This window comes from Aegilops tauschii, chromosome 4, assembly GCF_002575655.3.
Source record: "Aegilops tauschii subsp. strangulata cultivar AL8/78 chromosome 4, Aet v6.0, whole genome shotgun sequence".
Lineage (NCBI taxonomy): Eukaryota > Viridiplantae > Streptophyta > Magnoliopsida > Poales > Poaceae > Aegilops > Aegilops tauschii.
This window is the reverse complement of record NC_053038.3, coordinates 8,923,824-8,943,545: the sequence shown is the minus strand read 5'-3', so window position 1 is coordinate 8,943,545 and position 19,722 is coordinate 8,923,824. Positions and strand designations below refer to the sequence as shown.

Sequence of the window (19,722 nt, the reverse complement as noted above, 5' to 3'; positions counted from 1 at the left end):
TCTTTCGGATCGATCTATTCAAGAGTTCGTACTAGAATAACACCTTAAGATACAAATCAATCAAAACCCTAATGTCACCTAGATACTCCAATGTCACCTCAAGTATCCGTGGGTATGATTATACGATATGCATCACACAATCTCAGATTCATCTATTCAACCAACACAAAGAACTTCAAAGAGTGCCCCAAAGTTTCTACCGGAGAGTTAAGACGAAAACGTGTGCCAACCCCTATGCATAAGTTCATTGAACCCGCAAGTTGATCACCAAAACGTACATCAAGTAGATCATGTGAATATCCCAATTTCACCACAGATAAGCACGGCAAGACATACATCAAGTGTTCTCAAATCCTTAAAGACTCAATCCGATAAGATAACTTCAAAGGGAAAACTCAATCCATTACAAGAGAGTAGAGGGGGAGAAACATCATAAGATCCAACTATAATAGCAAAGCTCGCGATACATCAAGATCATATCACCTCAAGAACACGAGAGAGAGAGAGAGAGAGAGATCAAACACATAGCTACTGGTACATACCCTCAGCCCCGAGGGTGAACTACTCCCTCCTCGTCATGGAGATCGCCGGGATGATGAAGATGGCCACCGGTGAGGGATCCCCCCCTCCGGCAGGGTGCCGGAACAGGGTCCCGATTGGTTTTTCATGGCTCTGGAGGTTTGCGGCGGCGGAACTCCCGATCTATTGTGCTTCCCGATGTTTTTAGGGTATATGGACATATATAGGCGAAAGAAGTCGGTCAGGGGAGCCACGAGGGGCCCACGAGGGTGGGAGGCGCGCCCAGGGGGGTAGGGCGCGCCTCCCTGCCTCGTGGCTTCCTCGAAGCTTCCCTGACGTCTACTCCAAGTCTCCTGGATTGCTTCCGTTCCAGAAATAACTCTCCCGAAGGTTTCATTCCGTTTGGACTCCGTTTGATATTCCTTTTCTTCGAAACACTGAAATAGGCAAGAAAACAACAATTTGGGCTGGGCCTCCGGTTAATAGGTTAGTCCCAAAAATAATATAAAAGTGTTTAGTAAAGCCCATAAACATCCAAAACAGATAATATAATAGCATGGAACAATCAAAAATTATAGATACGTTGGAGACGTATCAGGATACAAAGTTTGTTAGCTCTCATAAGATAATCATCTTTGATGTAATATCGTTCCCAAGGCGTATACGTCAAACATATGGCATAAGGAATAGCAAAAGTAGGATCATGCGCATACAAGTCTTTTATGTGCTCAAAGCCAATGACATTTAAATCAAGTTGGGTAACAAGCATGCATCTATAGGAAAGAGCATCTGCCACAACGTTTTCCTTACCTTTGATGTACTTGATGACATAAGGAAATGACACAATGAATTCACTCCACTTAGCATGATGCTTGTTCAACTTAGTTTGACCCTTAAGGTACTTAAGTGTTTCATGATCAGTGTGGAGAATGAACTCATGAGGGCGGAGATAATGCTCCCAAACATGCAAGACTCTAATTAAAGCATATAGTTCTTTGTCATAGATGGGGTAATTGAGTTGCGCTCCGGAAAGTTGTTCACTAAAGAAAGCTATGGGGTGTTTCTCTTGCATCAACACGCCTCCTATGCCGTAACCGCTAGCATTGCAATGTATCTCAAATGGTTTATCAAAGTTGGGTAATGCAAGCAAAGGGCCATGCGTAAGCAAATTATTAAGCTCATTGAATCCGGTATCTTGAGATGGTCCCCAAACAAATGGTGCATTTTTCTTACTCAAGGCATGTAAAGGTGAAGCGATTGTGGTAAAATCCTTCACGAATCTATGATAGAAACTGGCTAAGCCAAGGAAACTTCGCACTTGTTGCAAGTTGGTTGGTTGTGGCCAAGTTTAATTAGCATTGATCTTAGATTTATCTATATGAACACCCTTCGAAGACACAACGAAACCCAAGAAAACAAGCTTATCAACACCAAAAAGGCATTTTTCCATATTAGCATAAAGGCGCTCTTTTCTAAGAGTTTGCAAAACGGTTCTAACATGGGTGACATGACCTTTAAGAGATTTGCTAAAAACAAGTATGCCGTCGAAATAGACCACAACGAATACACCAATGTAGGGCCTAAGAACAAAATGCATGACGCGCATGAAAGTACCGGGTGCTTCAGATAAACCCATTGGCATGACCAACCATTCATACAAGCCAAACTTGGATTTCAAAGCGGTTTTCCATTCGTCACCTTCTTGGATGTGTATTTGATAGTAGCCAATTTTAAGATCAATTTTAGAGAAAATGGTGGCTCCGCTAAGCTCATCTAGCACATCATCAAGGCGTGGAATGGGGTATCGATAACGAACGGTGATAGCATTGATAGGACGACAATCGGAACACATGCGATATGTACCATCTTTCTTTGGAACAAGGATTACCGGTACGGCACATGGGCTCAAGCTTTCTCGTACATGGCCATTGTCGATGAGTTGTTGTACTTGCCGTTGGATCCCCTTGGTTTCTTCGGGATTGACGCAGCATGGTGCCTTGTTAGGAAGAGGTGCTAGGGGGATGAGGTCGATGCGGTGTTCGATGCCTCGAAGAGGAGGTAGACCCGGAGGTAGCTCGTCGGGGAATACATCTTGGAATTCCTGCAATAGAGAAGATAACACTAAAGGTAGATTGTGAGAGGTGTTAGTTTTTGTTGCCTCGTCCTTGCACAAAAGGACATAGTGCATAACACTTGATGGGTTCTCACACACTTCTCTCATCTCACTTTTGGTAGCAAATAGAACTAGGTTTTTCTTGTCGCTCATCGTGGAGGCACTCATTTTTGGCTTGTGGCTCTCACTCCCTTTAGGGTGGCTCACTCTCTCACTATTCTCTCCATGATGTGTGGTTGCTTGCTTGTCGGCGATCACTTGACTTGGTGACATAGGTCGTAGCACGTACTCCTTTCCCTTCATCTTGAAGCTATAGTGATTGGTACGCCCGTTGTGGATGACGCCACGGTCGAATTGCCATGGTCACCCAAGTAGGAGATGGCAAACGGACATCGGAACGACATCACACTCCAAAGAGTCTTTGTATGCTCCTATCTTGAAGGAAACTTGCACGGTGTGCTCTACTTGTATAGCACCGGAGTCGCTTAGCCATTGGACCTTGTAGGGACGAGGATGCTTCATCTTGACCAAGTGGAGCTTGGAGCATAGTTCTTCACTCGCGAAGTTATGGCAACTTCCTCCGTCGATGATGACCTTCACAGACCTTCCATTGATGCCCGCCTTGGCGTGGAAGATATGGCATCTTTGGTCTTCGTCTTGTTGATGTTGAAGTGTCAAGATTTTGGAGACAACGAGAGCGGGGCTCGAATCTTCGTCACAAAAGACTTGATCATCTTCATCCTCATTCACGCGCCGGTGCATGGCCACTTGCTCAAGGGCTTCCATTTTCTCTTCACTCATGGAGTCATAGGTGCTGTCGTCGTTGAGGATCATGGTGCGCTTGTTGGTACACTCGAAGGACTTGTGGCCTCGGCCGCCGCATGTGAAGCACTTGATGGAACTTGTCTTGATGGTCTCATCCGGTGGAGTTGTAGATGATGAAGCTCTCGGCTTGAAGTTGCTTGTAGTAGGAGGACGACTTCAGGATGTCGAAGTTTTCTTGTAACTTGACTTGTCGCCGTTGCTTGTAGAAGGTTTGGTTGAGGTAGAAGGTGTTGGAGTCGTTGAAGCTTGGTTGTTGGAGTTGTAGTTCTTGGAAGAGTACTTTGCATACTTGAAGTCATCTTGCACTTGTCGCTCCGCTTTGGTAGCTTGGTGTACTAGCTCGATAAGGTTGGAGTAAGGTTGGAAGTCGAAGATCTTCTTGATAGGATGATTGAGTCCATTCAAGAAACGTGCATAGTTTGCTCATCATCTTCCGTGACATTTGCTCGAATCATGGAAATTTCCATTTCCTTGTAGTACTCTTCAACGCTCTTTGTTCCTTGCTTGAGGAGTTGTAACTTTTTGAAGAGGTCGCGGTTGTAGTAGGTTGGCACAAAGCGCGCTCTCATGACATCCTTCATCTGATCCCAAGTTGTGATTGGTGGTTCACCTCTTGCTTCTCGGCGTTCAATGGTTTGCTCCCACCAAATGAGGACATAGTCTTGGAACTCAAGGGATGCCATGGCGATCTTCTTCTCTTCCTCATAGGTGTGCAAACGAAAGATCTTGTCAACCTTCAATGCCCATGAAAGATACTCTTCGGGGTCATTGCTTCCGGTGAACTTGGGCATAGTGAACTTGAGCTTGCCATAGCGTTGCTCTTCATTGTGTTGGGGTCAAGGGTGATGACGTCCTTGACGTGGAGGATTGTCACCCTCAACTTGGTCTAGGCGTGGAGGATTCCCATTGTCTTGTTGCTCTTGACGGACTTGTGGTTCTTGTCTAGCTTGTGGAGGAACTTGTGGGACTTGTCGGTGCAATCGTGCTTGATAGTTCCTCTCTTGAACTTCATCGCAAAGTGCTTCTTCTTGCTCACGAGTATGTCGGTTGCGTGCGGCGACAGCGCGACTTGTTTCTCGGAGGGCACGTTGCACCTCAAGTGCTTGAGCTTCACGCCATTGTTGTTGTTGACGGAGAGCTTCGGCGTCTTGCTCGTCTTGGTGTTGGCGTGCTCGCTCTTCCTCGTGTTGGCTAGGCGTTGTCGTTCTTGTGCTTGCGCAAGAGTAGCTTGATTTTGGCGATGCCGATGTTCTTGCTCGCCAAGTTGTTCTTGTGGACGATTGTCGTGTAGAGGATTGCGGTTTGCTTGACGGTCTTGGTGTGTGGCTCGACGTAGAGTGTTCGATGTCGGTGTACTTGAGCCGGAGATGGTGTCGTCGGAATGTTGACTCGAGCGGCTCCGTCTTGAATATGACGAAGTGGTAGAAGAGCGGTTGACCAACAAGGCACGAATCTCACCCATTCTTGCATTACTCTCTTGTTTTTGTTCGTCGAGCTTGTTGTCGAAGTATTCTCTTGTACGTTGCTCAGAATGTCGCAAGTCGGTGGCGAGGTTGTCGATGCGGTCGCTCAATGCTTGTTGTTCTTGATGCAAAGCTCTTTGTGCGCCGAAGAGGTGGTTCTTGGTGACGTAGGTGTTCGGGTCCTTGTCTAGCTCGATGAAGAGTGGGTTGGTAGAAGTAGTTGTCCTATCCATCATTCCAAGTAATTGTGTGAGTGGGAGAAAGGGAAAAACAATACCAAATGTACCTTGACCGATGTTGAGAATGGATCAAAGATCACTCAATGATGTAACAAGGAAATAGAACAATTGGTACCGTATCTTGTCAATCTCTCACACCTACACACATAAAGCTTTTGGTGGAGCTTGGTTAGGATGGTGGACCAAATTTATGCAATTGTTAGTGAGACTCAATAATGTTGAAAAAGATTCGCAAATTTGCAAATGCAACAAGTAGACCAATAGCAAGATATGTCACACGGAAACACACACACGGATAGATAGATGGGGTCATGCAACCAAGGAATGAGCCAAAATGTGGAATCCACGAAATGCTCCTGTTGCACAACGCTAGAGAGACGCTAGCTTGATTGCACAATAGGCGGATAAGAGAATTGTGCACAACCTACTAAGCAAAATGCAATGACTTCTATCCCAAGTATGTTCTATGTATGGTGTTTCGATGATATGATCCAAGATGATCGAGTATGACAATCTTAATGTAGTATGATGCTATGGTTCTTGCTTAAAAGCTCTTTGCTTATCTTTTCCTTTTGCTTAAAAGCTGGTTTGGCTCTTTCTCTTTTGAGCTTTCTTTGGCCTCTTATGCAAAACTTCACGAACCAAGATAGCAATTGTGTATATGCGAGGACAACCTTGTGACACAAGAGATGATACCAAGATATGTATACCAATGATGTGATATATGCAATGACCACTAATGTGCACAAGTAACGTTGCCAGCAATACTCAAATGGCTAGTCTCGATAGGTAAGTGACGCGAAAATGGGCTATGGGGTTATCAATGCAATGGCAAGAATGTACAATGATGGGATACCACGATACCAAGATGATATAGAGGTTACCGTTCTTGCTTACGGTGAAGGTGTCAAAATTGTGAAGTGGTCGATGTCGATGACGAAGATGAGCGGCGGTGATGTCGTCGAACCGTCCCTAAGTAGCCGAAACACGTTAGGAAACGGTCGCAACTCAAATTCTCAAAGACCAAATGTGTCAAAAATTGTCGGAATTGGTAGCGGGTAAGCGATGGTGGTTGCGGAAAGTGTAGTGGTATGGGAGTGCGTATGCGGAAGTGGAAGTGGAGCGGTGGGATTGAACAAAGTTCAATTTCGTCAGGGTTCGTCGGATGTCCGGTGGTGGTCGTCGAACGTTCGGTGGCTGTCGGACGTCCGGTGCCTGGGCGATTTCGGGCACGTGATGAACTCTAGGGTTCGTGGTGCATATGTAAAAGTTCGTGCAAAATTGGACGAATTTGTGGATGAAAATGGTGGAGATGGTGGGGGAAAGATAGATCCACTCGTGTCAAAGCAAATCCATGGATCAAATCCAACAAAACTTCATCACACCAACAAATCACCAAAAAATTGGGGCTATTTTGGTGGGGAATTTTCGAAATTGGGACAAAATCAACAAAACAAGGGTAGGGGCTCCAAATTCGTGATCAACCAAGGCTCATGATACCAAGATGATGCATGGTGGAAACCCTAGGGCCGGTCTTTCACGAAATGGAGAGGATCCTACGAAGAACATGAGGGTAAAACGTGAGAGAAAGACACTCAAATCAACGAGAACAATCACACATGTGCTAGATCCATGAACATAAAGGGTGATACAAGATCCAAATGCAACAAAGGACGATACAAGAGGCGGTAGTTCTCCGTGAGGAGGTCTTGAGGGGTCTTCCTGTGAGGGGTCTTGAATCCACTTGGGGGATCTTCTCCGTAGAGGTCGTGAACTCCGATGGAGAAGGTATCAAGTGGATGAGCAAAGCTCTATCTCTCAAATGAGCTAATACTTTGCTAACCCTAATAGGAGGGAGGATGAGGAGTATATATAGTCTACGAAAGGGTACATGGGCTTCGGCCCAACACGCAGTCAACACACAGGCGTCGGACGTCCGACAGTTACCGGTCGTCCGGTGTCTCGCGGGGGCTCGGACGTCCGGTAAGTGTCGGATTTCCGACGTTTTGGCTCTGATCAGGCGGCATCGGATTTTTGGTGGGCGTCGGACGTCCGGAGTGTCGTCGTCCGGTGGCCTCCATACCTCCGATGTTTTGGTTCTGTGATGGTGGTTCCGGTCATCCGGAGGGGCTCGGTCGTCCGGGGGCTGTAGCTTCCTGGTAGTTCCTCTTGGTCCTTGTACTTGGTGTCCTCGTTGTCTTGTCCGTTGGGTGTAGCTGTCCCGTGCCTTCCCTCCAAGTACCTGATCTCACATAGGGTCTCCGCTTGAGGTAGTAGCCATGTCTCATATGTAGAAGGTGGTAGTTCGGAGAGGAGCGAGTTCACCTTAGTTTCGATAGCCTTTGCTCGAGCTCTTGTCATTGGTCCAAGTGGTGTCGTGGGAGACGTAGGTAGGTCCCTGGGGATGACCGTGGGATGCTCCGCATCATCCTCCCTCCGCCCGCCGGTGGAGGAGTGGCACAAGGAGCAGGCGTGGAAGCACAGCGCGTTGTCCCGTGGCTCCGGCCAGCACGCATGGACCAACTTTGACCACCTCCACCGGATCTTCGATCCCGCGATCCAGCGCCTCCGGGCGGCGGAGCGTGCTTGGTTCAACGAGAAGGACGCGGCCGTCACAGGGGATGAAGCTGCAGCGGTGTGGGTGCCGGCGTTGAGGGAGGAGTACGACCTCGCCTTCGTGCTCTCCAACTCCCACATGGAGCACCACCTCAGTGTTGGCAACTCCGGTGATGGTGATGACGAGTAGATCTAGTTTAATTTTTGTTTTATACTAGTATGACCTATGTTTTAAGTATGAACTCCGGTGATGTTTAAGTATGAACTGTGTTTTTAGTTTGCAATCCGGTGATGTTTTAAGTATGAACTCCAGTGATGTTTTAAGCGGCGTGAACTGCTAGTTTGAATATGTCGTATGTGTTTCAGTTTGTTTGCGGGATCTGTCATATGTCTCGACATCCGTCGTACCATAAATTCCGTTTACGGGATACCGTAAATGAGATTTACAGGACAACGGTTTGCGGGATCCGCTAGAGATGCTCTTACACACTAGGCAGAGGAATCGCTGGAAGCAGAACGGCCAGACATCCGGCACCTGCTGTCACCGATTGTGTGACCTCCGACTTGAACGTGTCAAGTAGGCAAGTTAAGCTAGGTAAGCTGGGCATCGTCAAAGATGACCGCGTTATGGTGCTTCCAAATGAACAAAGCCGCCAGCACCCTATACCCATCAACCTTTCAGATTCTGTAGTAGATGCTTTTGGCCAAACTGAACCCAGCTGTTAAGTTTGGGCCTCCCTGTGGCACTTTGCACACATGATACTATTTACTACCCAAGATGTACAGTTGAGCTGAGGCGATACGCGTGCCGTGGCATCATCATGTACTAGTAGAAGACAAGGGACGGAAGGTGATGAAAGGCGTGCGGGCATTGATTCGATTGGTCAAACTGAAACGTGGTCAGTTCACAGCTCAAATCAGGTCAGTTTGAACGGCACTGTAGGGATCGCCTGAACGAATAAAAAGCCGCCCCTCTGCCCCAAAAGAAAGAGCAACAAACAGCGCCACCACGCCGCCCCTGCTGCTGCTGCTGCTAGCTTAGGATCAGTCCAATCAATCACTCTCCAGTGACATCGATGGACACCTCCAGAAACTGTTTTTGTTTGTTTGTTTTGACCTCCTCCTCCCCTCCTCCTTTAGGGCAATCCCCAAAAAGCCAACAAATATTCGATTAAGATTGTCCGGATATTGTTTGGCCTCCAACTCCACGCATTAAATGTTCACAAAATGGTTTGGATGTTGAAAATCCTACAGACTGTTCTCAAAACGGGGGAGGAGGCGCTGCCATGGGGGTGTTTTCCTTCTTGGAGGCGCTGCCATGGCCTTTATCTCCGCCTCTCTTCGAACTCACAAAAAACCCTAGGCCCGGATCTTCGGACCGGACGACGACGCCCTTCTTCTTCATGAAGGCGACATCTTGATCGCTCGTGGCGTTCCCGTGGATGGCTTTGGTGATGTTGAACGTCTCGTTGGTTTTGGCTTGCCTCTCTAGTTTGGAGTTTCGTGGGTTTACTTGTGTTGTCTTTTCTGTTTGGACCGAGACCGAGCATCCTCTTTCTCTCTGCTCTGGCATCATGTTCATGCTTTCTTGTGTTCGTGTCATTTGTTGTATTCTTCATTGTTCTCATTCTCTTTACTTCTATCAATGAAAAGATATGCAATCTTTGCGTATTTACAACCCGTCTTCCACTTATCTCTTTCTTCTTTGGGTTCGTCTGATACATTCAGATTTGAGGGACACGGTTGGGATGGCCGAGTTGTCCACGGACACGTCCGAACGCATCCATGGTGTCCGCTCGGTGATTGCCGTTGGAGATGCCCTCGCACCACGACCCCCATCTCTCTCTCTCTCCCCAGCATGCAGCCATGACTGAATTAAGGACTTGTTGATGTATGATGTGTCTATCCATTTATGTGCATCGCGGACCTGTCAGGCTGCTGCTCACCTTTAGCATGCATGCATGGCGCAAGTAGGAGTACTGAGGCAGCAGCATGCAGCGGATCAATTGCTACGGAGTGCTTTGCTTGTCATGTCATGCATGTGGAGGCGCGCGCGCACACACACACCATGAGGCATGAACCAAGCAAGCATGCATCAACAGGCACAGAAGCTGCAGGCAGCCAGAAGAAAAAAGTCACTGGTCTTTCCATAGATTAGGACAGCTACACAAGGCAGCACAGCACAGCATTGAGGTCGATTCTACTACACTACGCCTCTACCAAGGCCGGACCGAGGGCCCCTACCACGACCATGTGTGTGTGTGTGTGGCTTTGCAGCCAGGCCAACACACATACACATACACAGAGAGAGAGAGAGCTCGCATATGACATGAGGCATGGTTGCACTCCCCAAGAAAGAAAGGCTGGGCTAGATAGATACCCGGCCAGTAGTAGCAGAGGCTGTGGGCTGTGGCGGTACTAGATAGATACCAGTAGTAGACATGGAGGGCATGCAGTAGAGGAGGTATAGGTGATGAGGAGGAGACAGGAGGACATGTAATTACAGTGCCAAAAGACAGAGCTTGCTAGCTTGCTTGCACCGAAGTCACAGTGCCAAAAGCCTCTTCCCTCCCTCCTATGGTTGGTGCCGTCGTTTCAATGCAAACACACATTGTCCAACGGAGGCTCCTCTACACTAGAGCACACAGTAGAGCTGTGGAGTGCAGTATACAGGGCAGATACACACTGCCTGCGTATGTGTATGTGCATGGACCATGACCAGCACAGTAGCTACCACTCTATATATATCTTCTCCTGCCAAGCCAAGCCAAGCCAAGCCCCTTTGAACCTGCCTCCCTCTCTCCCTCTCTCTCTCTCTCCGGTAGCTCGTATACCATTGTGCTTCTGCACCAGCTCGGTAGCTCTACTCTGGAGCACCGGTCTACCACTCACCTCTCTTCACCGGCCGGCCAGGGCAACAGCTAGAGGAGGTATGCATGCATGCATGCATGGACACATTTACGCTGATGCTTGTTCATCATCATGTACTAATCAGTTCAGTTCATCCTCATGCACTAATCAGTTCAGTTTACGATGATGATATGTTTTCTTGATAAGCTAATGAACGATGGTCAGTGGCGGTGGTGGTGGTAGGTAGGGAGACATGGTGACCAAGCGCCTCCAGGAAAGCGGCTCGCCGAAGCAAGCTCGTCCTGTCGCCACCGACAGCGCCAACGGCCCGCTGATGCTGCTCCGTCTGCGGGAGCACTGCTGCCGCGAGCACCACCCGGCTGCCTCGCCCGCTGGCCCGCTGGCGCTCACGCTCGGCGCCCCGGCGGCGACTGCCGACGACGTCTGCCGCCGGTGTTGCTGCGCGCGCGACGAGGACGCGGACGCGCCGGCTCTGGCGCCTGGGGTTATGCCGTCCGTGGACTCGGTGCTGCGTGGCTCCCGGTACCTGAGGCCCGTGCAGGAGCTGCTGCGCGACGCGGTCTCCGCCGTCGTCGGCGGGGACGACGACGACGAGAGCGCTGGGGGAGGCAGCGAAGACGAGGCGGCCGGCGAACAGGCTCTCCGAGAGATCCGTCTGCGGGCGGCAGCGACGCGCCGCCGCGGGATCCAAGCCAGGAGCGACGGCGGCGCCGGCGCGGTGCATGCCAAGCTCCTCGGCCTTCTCAGCGAGGTCAGTCCGCACTATTCCATTGCATTATCAGCTAGTGATATAATCTGTCTCTTCTTCCCTCGGCTAGCTAACCCCATGGCCATGGCGGCTAATCGACTTCTCGCAGCTGGAGGGCCGGCAGGAGCACTACTTCCAGGAGCTGAGCCGCGTGGCCTCGTCCTTCGAGCCGGCGCTGGGGCCCGCCGCGACGGCCGGGTACACGTCGCTCATGTCGCGGGCCATGACGCGCCACTTCGGGAACCTGCGCCGCGCCATCCTCCGCAAGCTCGCCGCCGTCATCACAAGGCCGGCGCCGGCGCCGAGGGCGACGCTGTGGGCGAACGATGACAGCGAGGAGGAGGAGGAGGACGAAGACGACGACGAGTACGACCCCGCGCAGACGGAGGACGTGGTGAGCCGGCTGGTCCGGCGGACGAAGCAGGCCGCGGCGGCGCGGGCGGCGGAGCAGGTGTGCAAGCCGCTGAGGGGCCTGCCGGAGGGGTCGGTGGCCGTGCTCCGGGCCTGGCTCTTCAACCATTTCCTAGATCCGTGAGTGCCCACCCTAGCTGCTTAGCACTAACAAAGCTCTGTCTGCCATGCATCCCGACATAGTATAACCTATAAACTTTTGACGCTCCTTCCATTTCAAAATAATTAAAGTTTTAGATTTGTCCTTCGTTAAGTTTGACCGAGTTTATACAAAAATATACCAACATCTATACAATAAATTTGCTTCACTAGATTCATTATGAAATATCTGTATGTGTAGATCTTAGCACATTTTTTCGAATAGACTTGGTCAAAATTCAAACAGATTGGCTTAATTAGGACAATCCTAAAATTTGGGTTATTTTGGAACGAAGGGATATTTGTAGATATTAAAAATTTTCTCAATAACCTTGGTCAAATTCAAATATAGACAAGTTTTGACCTTTAAAAAATCAATACACCTTATGTTTCGGAACAGTCGAGTACGGTCGTTGAAAAACATTTAGATTCAAAAAAGCATCACTCGAAACATGAAGATATTGAGATTCAGTAATTGAAAGTAGCATTCGAGACATCCAAAGCTAGTTGACAGACACTCGGCTGTGTGTGTTTTGCTGCAACGTGAAGCAGGTACCCCAGCGACAGCGAGAAGCTGAGGCTGGCCGTGAGCACGGGGTTAACCAGAAGACAGATATCCAACTGGTTCATCAACGCGCGGGTGCGGCTGTGGAAGCCCATGGTCGAGGAGATGTACGCCGACGAGTTCTCCGACGTCTCCTCCAGGGACGACGACGCGGCGCCCTCTCAATGAGCTGAGCACACCTCCTTCCTTGGGACGGACGCAAGATTCAGTTTTCCTTGGCCGGAGATGGGTCGATCTTCCGTCAACTTAACCCGAATTTTTCCTTTTTGATGTGATCTTTCTTCGGTCAGTTCCATGTGTTTTTTGGTCTAGTAGCGATTCATGGGACTGTTCATCGTGTTGCTGTTTGTAGTTGGGTAGTGAAGCTCTTTTTGCCAGAGCTTGAGTGAGTGACAGCCAGGCTATCGCCACGGCGCCCTACTTGATGATGAAATCCATCTTTACCCTGGAGATTCTACGGCATGTAATGTCACTTGTGATTCCAGCTGTTTGAGATGAGATGTCTCTAGTTCAACTGACACCAATGCCTTCCTCGAACAAAAAACTGACAGCATTACCAGCAAACTAAACTGCTAACTGGTTATTATGACCTAAATTCAGCTTAATCATGTATCTTTTTGAAACTGGGGACAGGATCTGGTGCTTACTCTGCTACCCCGGGCAGCGATTCAGGTCAGAGGATTTACCATTCCGGTCAGTCCATGACTCTGTTTTCAAAATTGGGGTACAGAAATAAGCCACATACATGACTCTCTTTTCAAAATTGGGGTACAGAAATAAGCCACATAAGGGTGAGCGAGTACATCTTCGCCTACAGGAGGGCGGTTTCGAAGCTTCTACCGCGGAGCAGAGCACACACGCTTAGCCGCCGCCACCACCCTCGGAGAAACTCAATGGAGCAACAACGGAAACTTCTATCGACGAACGGATCACGACAGAAGGTACACAAACTGAAGGAGCAATGCCCATCCAGATAGATGACCAACATCGTGGTCCTCTTTCGCTGCACGCAGGAAAGGAAACGTCCACTTCCACTACACCTAGGGTTTACTGCGGCATTCTGCGATAGCGCCATTGACAGGCAAACCAGAGTCCATAGTGCTCTGTTACTCAGTACGGTACCAAAAAGAAGATGAGTGTGTTTCCTGGCACTAGGATAAATATTTACACGAAACGGGGCAGGGCGATCCACGGTTTTCCTCTAATCGGATGGCTTGGAGCCTTTTCTAGCCAAGTGATCCTTCTTCATTTCCTCGACCGCCTCCCTGCAAACATGAGCCAAGTTAAGTTCGTTCCCTGATTGGCGCCCGGTTTAGACCAGTCTGCAAGTGTGCATCAACAAACAACCCTCCCCGCCCCCCACCACCCAAACACCCCAAAAAAAATCCCATCAGTGGGGAGATTCTTGGAAAATAGCTTACATGAAAACTTCCTCCATCTCGGCGTTTCCAGGGTCCAGCTGCAGTCCAGCCATGAATGCATCACAAGCTCCTTTGTAGTCCTACCAATGGGAGGTTCGGCAGATTATAGTCTGTATACAGGGAGATGCCATGCAACCAAGTGCAAGGTGAGTAATCTGTGTGACTTATCTGACCTCGACCGACATGAGAGCAGCTCCTTTCCTGTAGTAACCTTTGATCCATTCCGGACGCAGTTTTATGCAAGTGTTAGCAGCGTGCAAAGCCTTATCTGCTTCAGTCATTTGCAGGTAGCAAAGGCTCCTGTTTGAGTACAGCGCCGCATCACTAGGATCCAGCTCAATCGCCTACATCAAAACAGAGAATTGAAAATGGTGAGGGACGTGTCATAAGCAAACAAGTCTTTTGAGCAAAAGAACGGAACAGCATATGTCTGTTATAACTTGCACAGGGCTACTTATGTATGCCTGACAAGAGCCAAGTTTACCAAAGTTAACAAGATAACACTGGTTCCGCAAGTCCATGCCTGTGACTATCAGCAATAACATTAGGGCTGTTCACACTTTATGATGGTTCTGAACTGAAACTGAGAACCAATATAGCGAGAGAGCTGCTGAAGCTGGTTTGAACCGTTCCCAGCAGCCATGGCTGTTGAAGGTTTCCAAACAACATAACAGGTGTCCAGACTTGACTGGAGAGTGGAGATCTTGTAATACTGTCGTGGATTCAACAATCATTGTACTTCACAGAGTTACTTGGCTTATATCTAGACATATTATACCTGGCGACGGTGTCAAATAAGTACACTCTTGATTCCATCAATGAACAGACATTTTGAAAAAGAAACCCCAATGTTTGTATAATGAGAGGATAAGGTGTACTGTAGAACTTCCATGCATATGCTGATATGCATCTTGCAAAGACCTTAGAGTAGCATAACCAATACTACATCATTCTTCAGATCACTACTAACCTCGGAGTAGAACTTTGACGCGCCATGATAGTCCTTTCTCTTAATAGCTTTCTCGGCATATGATTTCAACTGAACTTTTGTATTTTTTTCATGCTTAACCTAAATCATAGAGACAAATTAAGACAAGCAAAATATACATACAAAATGTACAATGTTCACTGAAGATTAAAGAAGTTTATTTTTGTGCCAAAAAAGACATTGTTTGACGATGAAACTTCATATAACAATGGAAGACTCATAACCAACTAGGTTGTACTGTTTGTTTAACCAAGCCGTACAGTTGTAGACAGATGATTAGAGGAGAGAGTTTGGGATGGATTTTCCACTGGGCAATGAAATGCACGTCTTTGCATCAAAATTGAAGTCTACATATAACACTCACTCATGTCCATCTCTGATTTTTCTTTGGAAAATGTTCAAATGACGAAAGATACTTTTTTGAGCCAGGAGCAAGCACTCCTGAGCTCTCTTAGTAGTTACCAAAGTTAAAAATAGCGGGCTACGGCAAAAAGTGACAGCCCCAAAATAAGCTAAATAGGAGCTAAAGCACCACTAAATGGTACTCCCTCCGTCTCATAATATAAGAACGTTTTTGTAAGCTAACACTTGCAAAAACGTCTTATATTGTGGGACAGAGGGAGTATTTACCAAGGGAGTATGTAGGAAAAGTTTGTGTCAAACTAAGAGTTCTTATCTTAGTTATATCCAACCCAGCATCAACTGCACCCAAGTATTCTAGAGTTCATGTCCAATTAGGAGTCCTAAGATGGAATGAGTGGTTTGGTTGAGATTTCTTGCATCCAAGGGATCATCTTTCTATTGTACTTGATATTTATAATATAGGGATATTAGTAAATTTCTGGAGTAAATCAGACCAAATCCTCAATTGTCAAGGACTGGAGTGAATAAGAAACAATCTTGCTCAGTGACAGATAAGATCTGAGAGGATTATCAGTCGTTTGATCAAGGGACGATACATGATTTACTTCATTCATCAGATGACTCAGGGGTAGATTTGCATGTGAGAACCGAAATAGTAGGAAATAGGTGTTACATGCTAGATATGTCCCCGATCCCCTAGATAATAGCAGTGACTAAGAAAACTGCAAGCACTAGAAGACACAATCAGGTAAAAATGCAACAAAACTCATACAAATATGTGTGATATTAGGGTCTGCACCAACCTTCGACAGGTACTGGACGCAATCAGTTAAGCCATAACGTTTTGCTATTACCAACGGAGTTTCTCTATTAGCAGAATTTACATCTGCGCCTGCCTGTAGATATGGATCATATAAAATCAGAAGTTATGGACTATGCAATGCATGTGATAGATTAATATCATAAGAAAACTATATGTATTAACATGAGGTCAAGGTGGACAGTTACCAGACCTCCACAAGCAGCTTGACACACTTCAGTGAAGTAGATTCAGGTACTCCTGAATCGGTACCATGAAGTGCTTCAGTCAGCGGAGTACTTCCCTCTTCTGAGACCTTGTTCGGCTACATTTTTTATTACAGAAAATCTTTAGTGTAAAATACGACTTCGATATAGGCAGATATTGAATGCTTAAAAATAATAGATGGAAATTAGAACATAGAGACACACAACATGTTTCAGTTCTCATGATTCTCCTTTTATCTGGAAGTGGGATGACAGAACTATCATTAGCCATGCTAATGACAGTTTGCAATAAATATTTTATATAGATTGCTAAGCCTCAGCTGCAAAGACAGTTCTGTCAACCTAACCAGTGTTTATGACATAGTAATAGTACAAGACAGAATAACACTATGCTAATCAAATAAGAAATGCACATGTTAAAGCAGGAATCTATCCAGCTTCTGCATAGGAACAAGGGGATCCCAAGCTGTACATTTAACATAAAAATCTGCTACGACATCATGAAAGAACTGAAGATCACACAGCTAAGAAAAGTAAGCAATGGTACAGAGTAGCATGAAGTATGACCTGCGGAAAAGCCATCTGAACCGCCATTTTAGCTAAGTACTCTATATGTGATTTTGAACTAATATTAGTTAGAACTTAGAAATATAAGAGATGAAAATCTACAGCTACGATAAAAGGCTGTGAGAAGACCAAGGCTTGGAACCGCAATCCAACATACTAAATGTTGATGAATCTGCATTCTAACAAGGTAGCATATAAAGCTCAAATACAAAAACATGAAATGTACTTATTACATCTGCATGGTGCCCAACAGAACTTTCATGACACCAATCATCCCGTAGCCAGCAGCGAAATGTAGTGGTGTCAGACCAAGATAAGCTACATCAATACTAGCTCCTCTAGATAGCAACAATCGTGCTGCTTCATCACGTCCTAGACATAGTGCAGAAAAAAAAAAGAGATAATGTTACAATGAAAAATAAGCATTTCTCATACAACAATAGAAATGTATTCTTAAACATCATCAAGAACCACCACCTGCATGCCTCGGCTAGAGGCCAGGCATGAGTTAACAACGTCATGATTATTTTGCTGAAACTATTTAAGAGACACGACATGGATAGGGGTGTCATAAACAGGGGTGCGTGGAAGTTAGCTATCCAAGTGCCAGGACCATAACTAGGTTTCGAGATCTTGTAGGTTTCAACTCTAGCTTACCCCAACTTGTTTGGGATTGAAAGGCAATGTTGTTATTTTTCATTTATAAGGGATATGCCAATGCTACAGAACCGGAAAAAACAAGCACAAAATAAGAGCAAAGTATTAATCCATAGGGAGAACAAATAAGACCATACATATGTTATCGTTTTGTTATAAGGAGACACAAACACAAAATATGACCATACATGTTAGCTTTTTTTACTGGGGACCGGTCGTATTAGTTCGTAGGGAGAACAAACTGAACTGAAACTGTAAATGCCACCATCTACTATATGGCCCCCAGCTCCAAAGTCACGCGACCAAGTTCATCTAATATGCCATGAAAATGAAACAAAATAAGTAGGAATACTAGTTTGCTAATTATCAGAACCAGACTGAACATCGCCTCAGTGAGGGTTTGAAATGCAATTTGTAAGCTGTTGGATAGCACCAAAAATCAGCATGAGCTGTGCAAAATAGTCAAATCGATTTCTTATAAACTACACTTTTGGTAGAAGTGCAAGAATTCAGCGTCTAAGATAGAACAAAAACTAGAAGCCACACAAATGATCAAATTGCATTAGTGAGGAGTCGAAGACTGTTCAGGAGAACAATGAACCACTCCTTTAAATCTTGTTTGCACAGCAACCAACTCTAAAGACAGAAAGCTTAGTGTCTGCGCAGAAGAGACCATGTTTTGCAGCATGGTGAAGAGGATAATGGCCTGAATTGGCTGGCTTATTTGGATCGGCCCCCTTGTCCAGAAGGTACCTCATAACACGCATTCTTCCATCTGCTGCAGCGGCAGCCAAAGCAGTTACACCTGCCAATATAAAATCAAAAACAAGTAACTAGTGCTTAGAGTATCTGAAACTGATGCGGTGAATGAATTTACTGAAATATACACAAACTAAAAGATCGTGCACGCTAGCAACATTGCGAAATTGGGCTTAACCATAATAACATGAACAGAATCAATCAGCACAGAGAAAGCGCACGCATACCGGCTTGGCTGCCAGCATTGACATCGAAGCCCAGCTCCTCCACCATGCACCTGACGGCGTCCAGTTTCCCCAAGCGTGCCGCCGTCTGCATCGGGCCCGCGCCCACTAGACACACATCGGCGAGCCAGGCCATCCCCTCCGCGTCCCTGCCGCTCGCCAGCTCTTCAGAACAACGCCGAGAAATCTGAGGTGAGAGACATGGACGGCGGCGCTACATTGCAGAGCGAAAGGAGCAGACGCACGCGCGGACCGCCCCGTCCATTCCCCCGAAACCAAACCCTAGGCCGCATTGGAGGGAGGGGGCGGCGCGCGGACGTGCGCGGCCAGACGATTGGCGGATTGGATCGAGGGGGAGGTCGCTCACCCCTGAGGCGGGGAAGGTCGCCCTGGAAGGCCGCGTCGAAGAAGTCCATCTGCGGCGAGCCCTCGGCTGGGAGGCGTGGGTACCGCCGTACGGACGGTCGCGTCGAATGGCTCTCTCGAAGCCGAGCGCAACTCTAAAGTCTGCGCACTCCATTGCCGCCAGCGACGGGCCCTGCCGCCTCGCCGCCGCCTCGGAGAGTGGAGAGTTTGGGAGGGTTTGGGGAAGCGGAAGAAGCGGCGCCGAATATTGAAGTCGCTCAAAGGAACAAAATGCAGAGGACCACTCGTGCGGATTCTCCTAATAAAACAAAAAACAGACTTTATACTATGCAAACAGCCCGTAAAGTCGTTTTGTATTTAGGAACAAAGGGAGTACTAAGAGCATCCACAGTCGGGCGCCTAAACCTTCATGTACACTCGGACGGGCTGATTGATCAGTGACTGGTCGAAAAACACCCAGACAGGCGCCTCAAACCGGCCTCAAACGTCCGGCCTGACCGGCGCGTTTGCCACATCGAATCCGGCCTAAATTGGCCCACGCGACCTCACATATATTTGTCCCCTACCGTTCCCCGGACCAAACCCTAGCCACTCCACCACCCAAACTCCTGTCCGGCGATCTCCGGCATGACGGGCAACGGATCCTAGTCGCACACCTTCAGATCCGTCAACCCGAAGCTCATCCCACGTGGCCCCGAGGAGGAGATGACCGTCCAGCTTGCGCTCTGCCACTCCCGGGAAGAGGCCACCCGGCGGCGATGCTCGGACTCCTTCCGTCGGGTATCCACCGCGTCCGCCCAAATGGCGCATGGATCCTCCGCGAGGTGTGGCATCGCTGCCTCATCGGAGGTGGTGCGGTCCGTCTCACGTCTGAACACGGCGGCGGACACGCAACCCTTCCGT

At 47.7% G+C, this 19,722-nt stretch overlaps 2 protein-coding genes across 7 annotated transcripts; one reads left to right on the top strand and one right to left on the bottom strand.

The window, feature by feature from the left end:
* The first annotated feature begins 10,347 nt into the window (after positions 1 to 10,347).
* LOC109734843 (BEL1-like homeodomain protein 3) lies at positions 10,348 to 12,966 on the top strand. Of its 6 annotated transcripts, none has more exons than XM_073496077.1 (4): positions 10,348 to 10,645; positions 10,791 to 11,337; positions 11,444 to 11,865; positions 12,433 to 12,966. In XM_073496077.1, exons 2-4 carry the CDS (start codon positions 10,819 to 10,821, stop codon positions 12,614 to 12,616), a joined length of 1,125 nt encoding a protein of 374 aa, XP_073352178.1. In that variant the 5' UTR covers positions 10,348 to 10,645; positions 10,791 to 10,818; the 3' UTR covers positions 12,617 to 12,966. The 6 variants fall into 6 exon arrangements, with proteins under 6 accessions (XP_073352178.1, XP_073352176.1, XP_073352177.1 ...); XM_073496075.1 differs by having other exon boundaries at positions 10,348 to 10,709; XM_073496076.1 differs by having other exon boundaries at positions 10,349 to 10,645; positions 10,773 to 11,337.
* A 192-nt stretch (positions 12,967 to 13,158) lies between these two features.
* On the bottom strand, positions 13,159 to 18,869 carry LOC109734845 (uncharacterized). The gene is made up of 10 exons (XM_073497433.1): positions 18,821 to 18,869; positions 18,457 to 18,618; positions 18,106 to 18,275; positions 17,047 to 17,136; positions 16,234 to 16,344; positions 16,024 to 16,116; positions 14,840 to 14,938; positions 14,043 to 14,213; positions 13,870 to 13,949; positions 13,159 to 13,713 (listed from the first exon to the last, which is right to left on the bottom strand). The coding sequence occupies exons 1-10, from the start codon at positions 18,867 to 18,869 to the stop codon at positions 13,650 to 13,652; spliced, it is 1,089 nt and encodes a 362-aa protein (XP_073353534.1). The 3' UTR covers positions 13,159 to 13,649.
* Between the last annotated feature and the right edge of the window lie 853 nt (positions 18,870 to 19,722).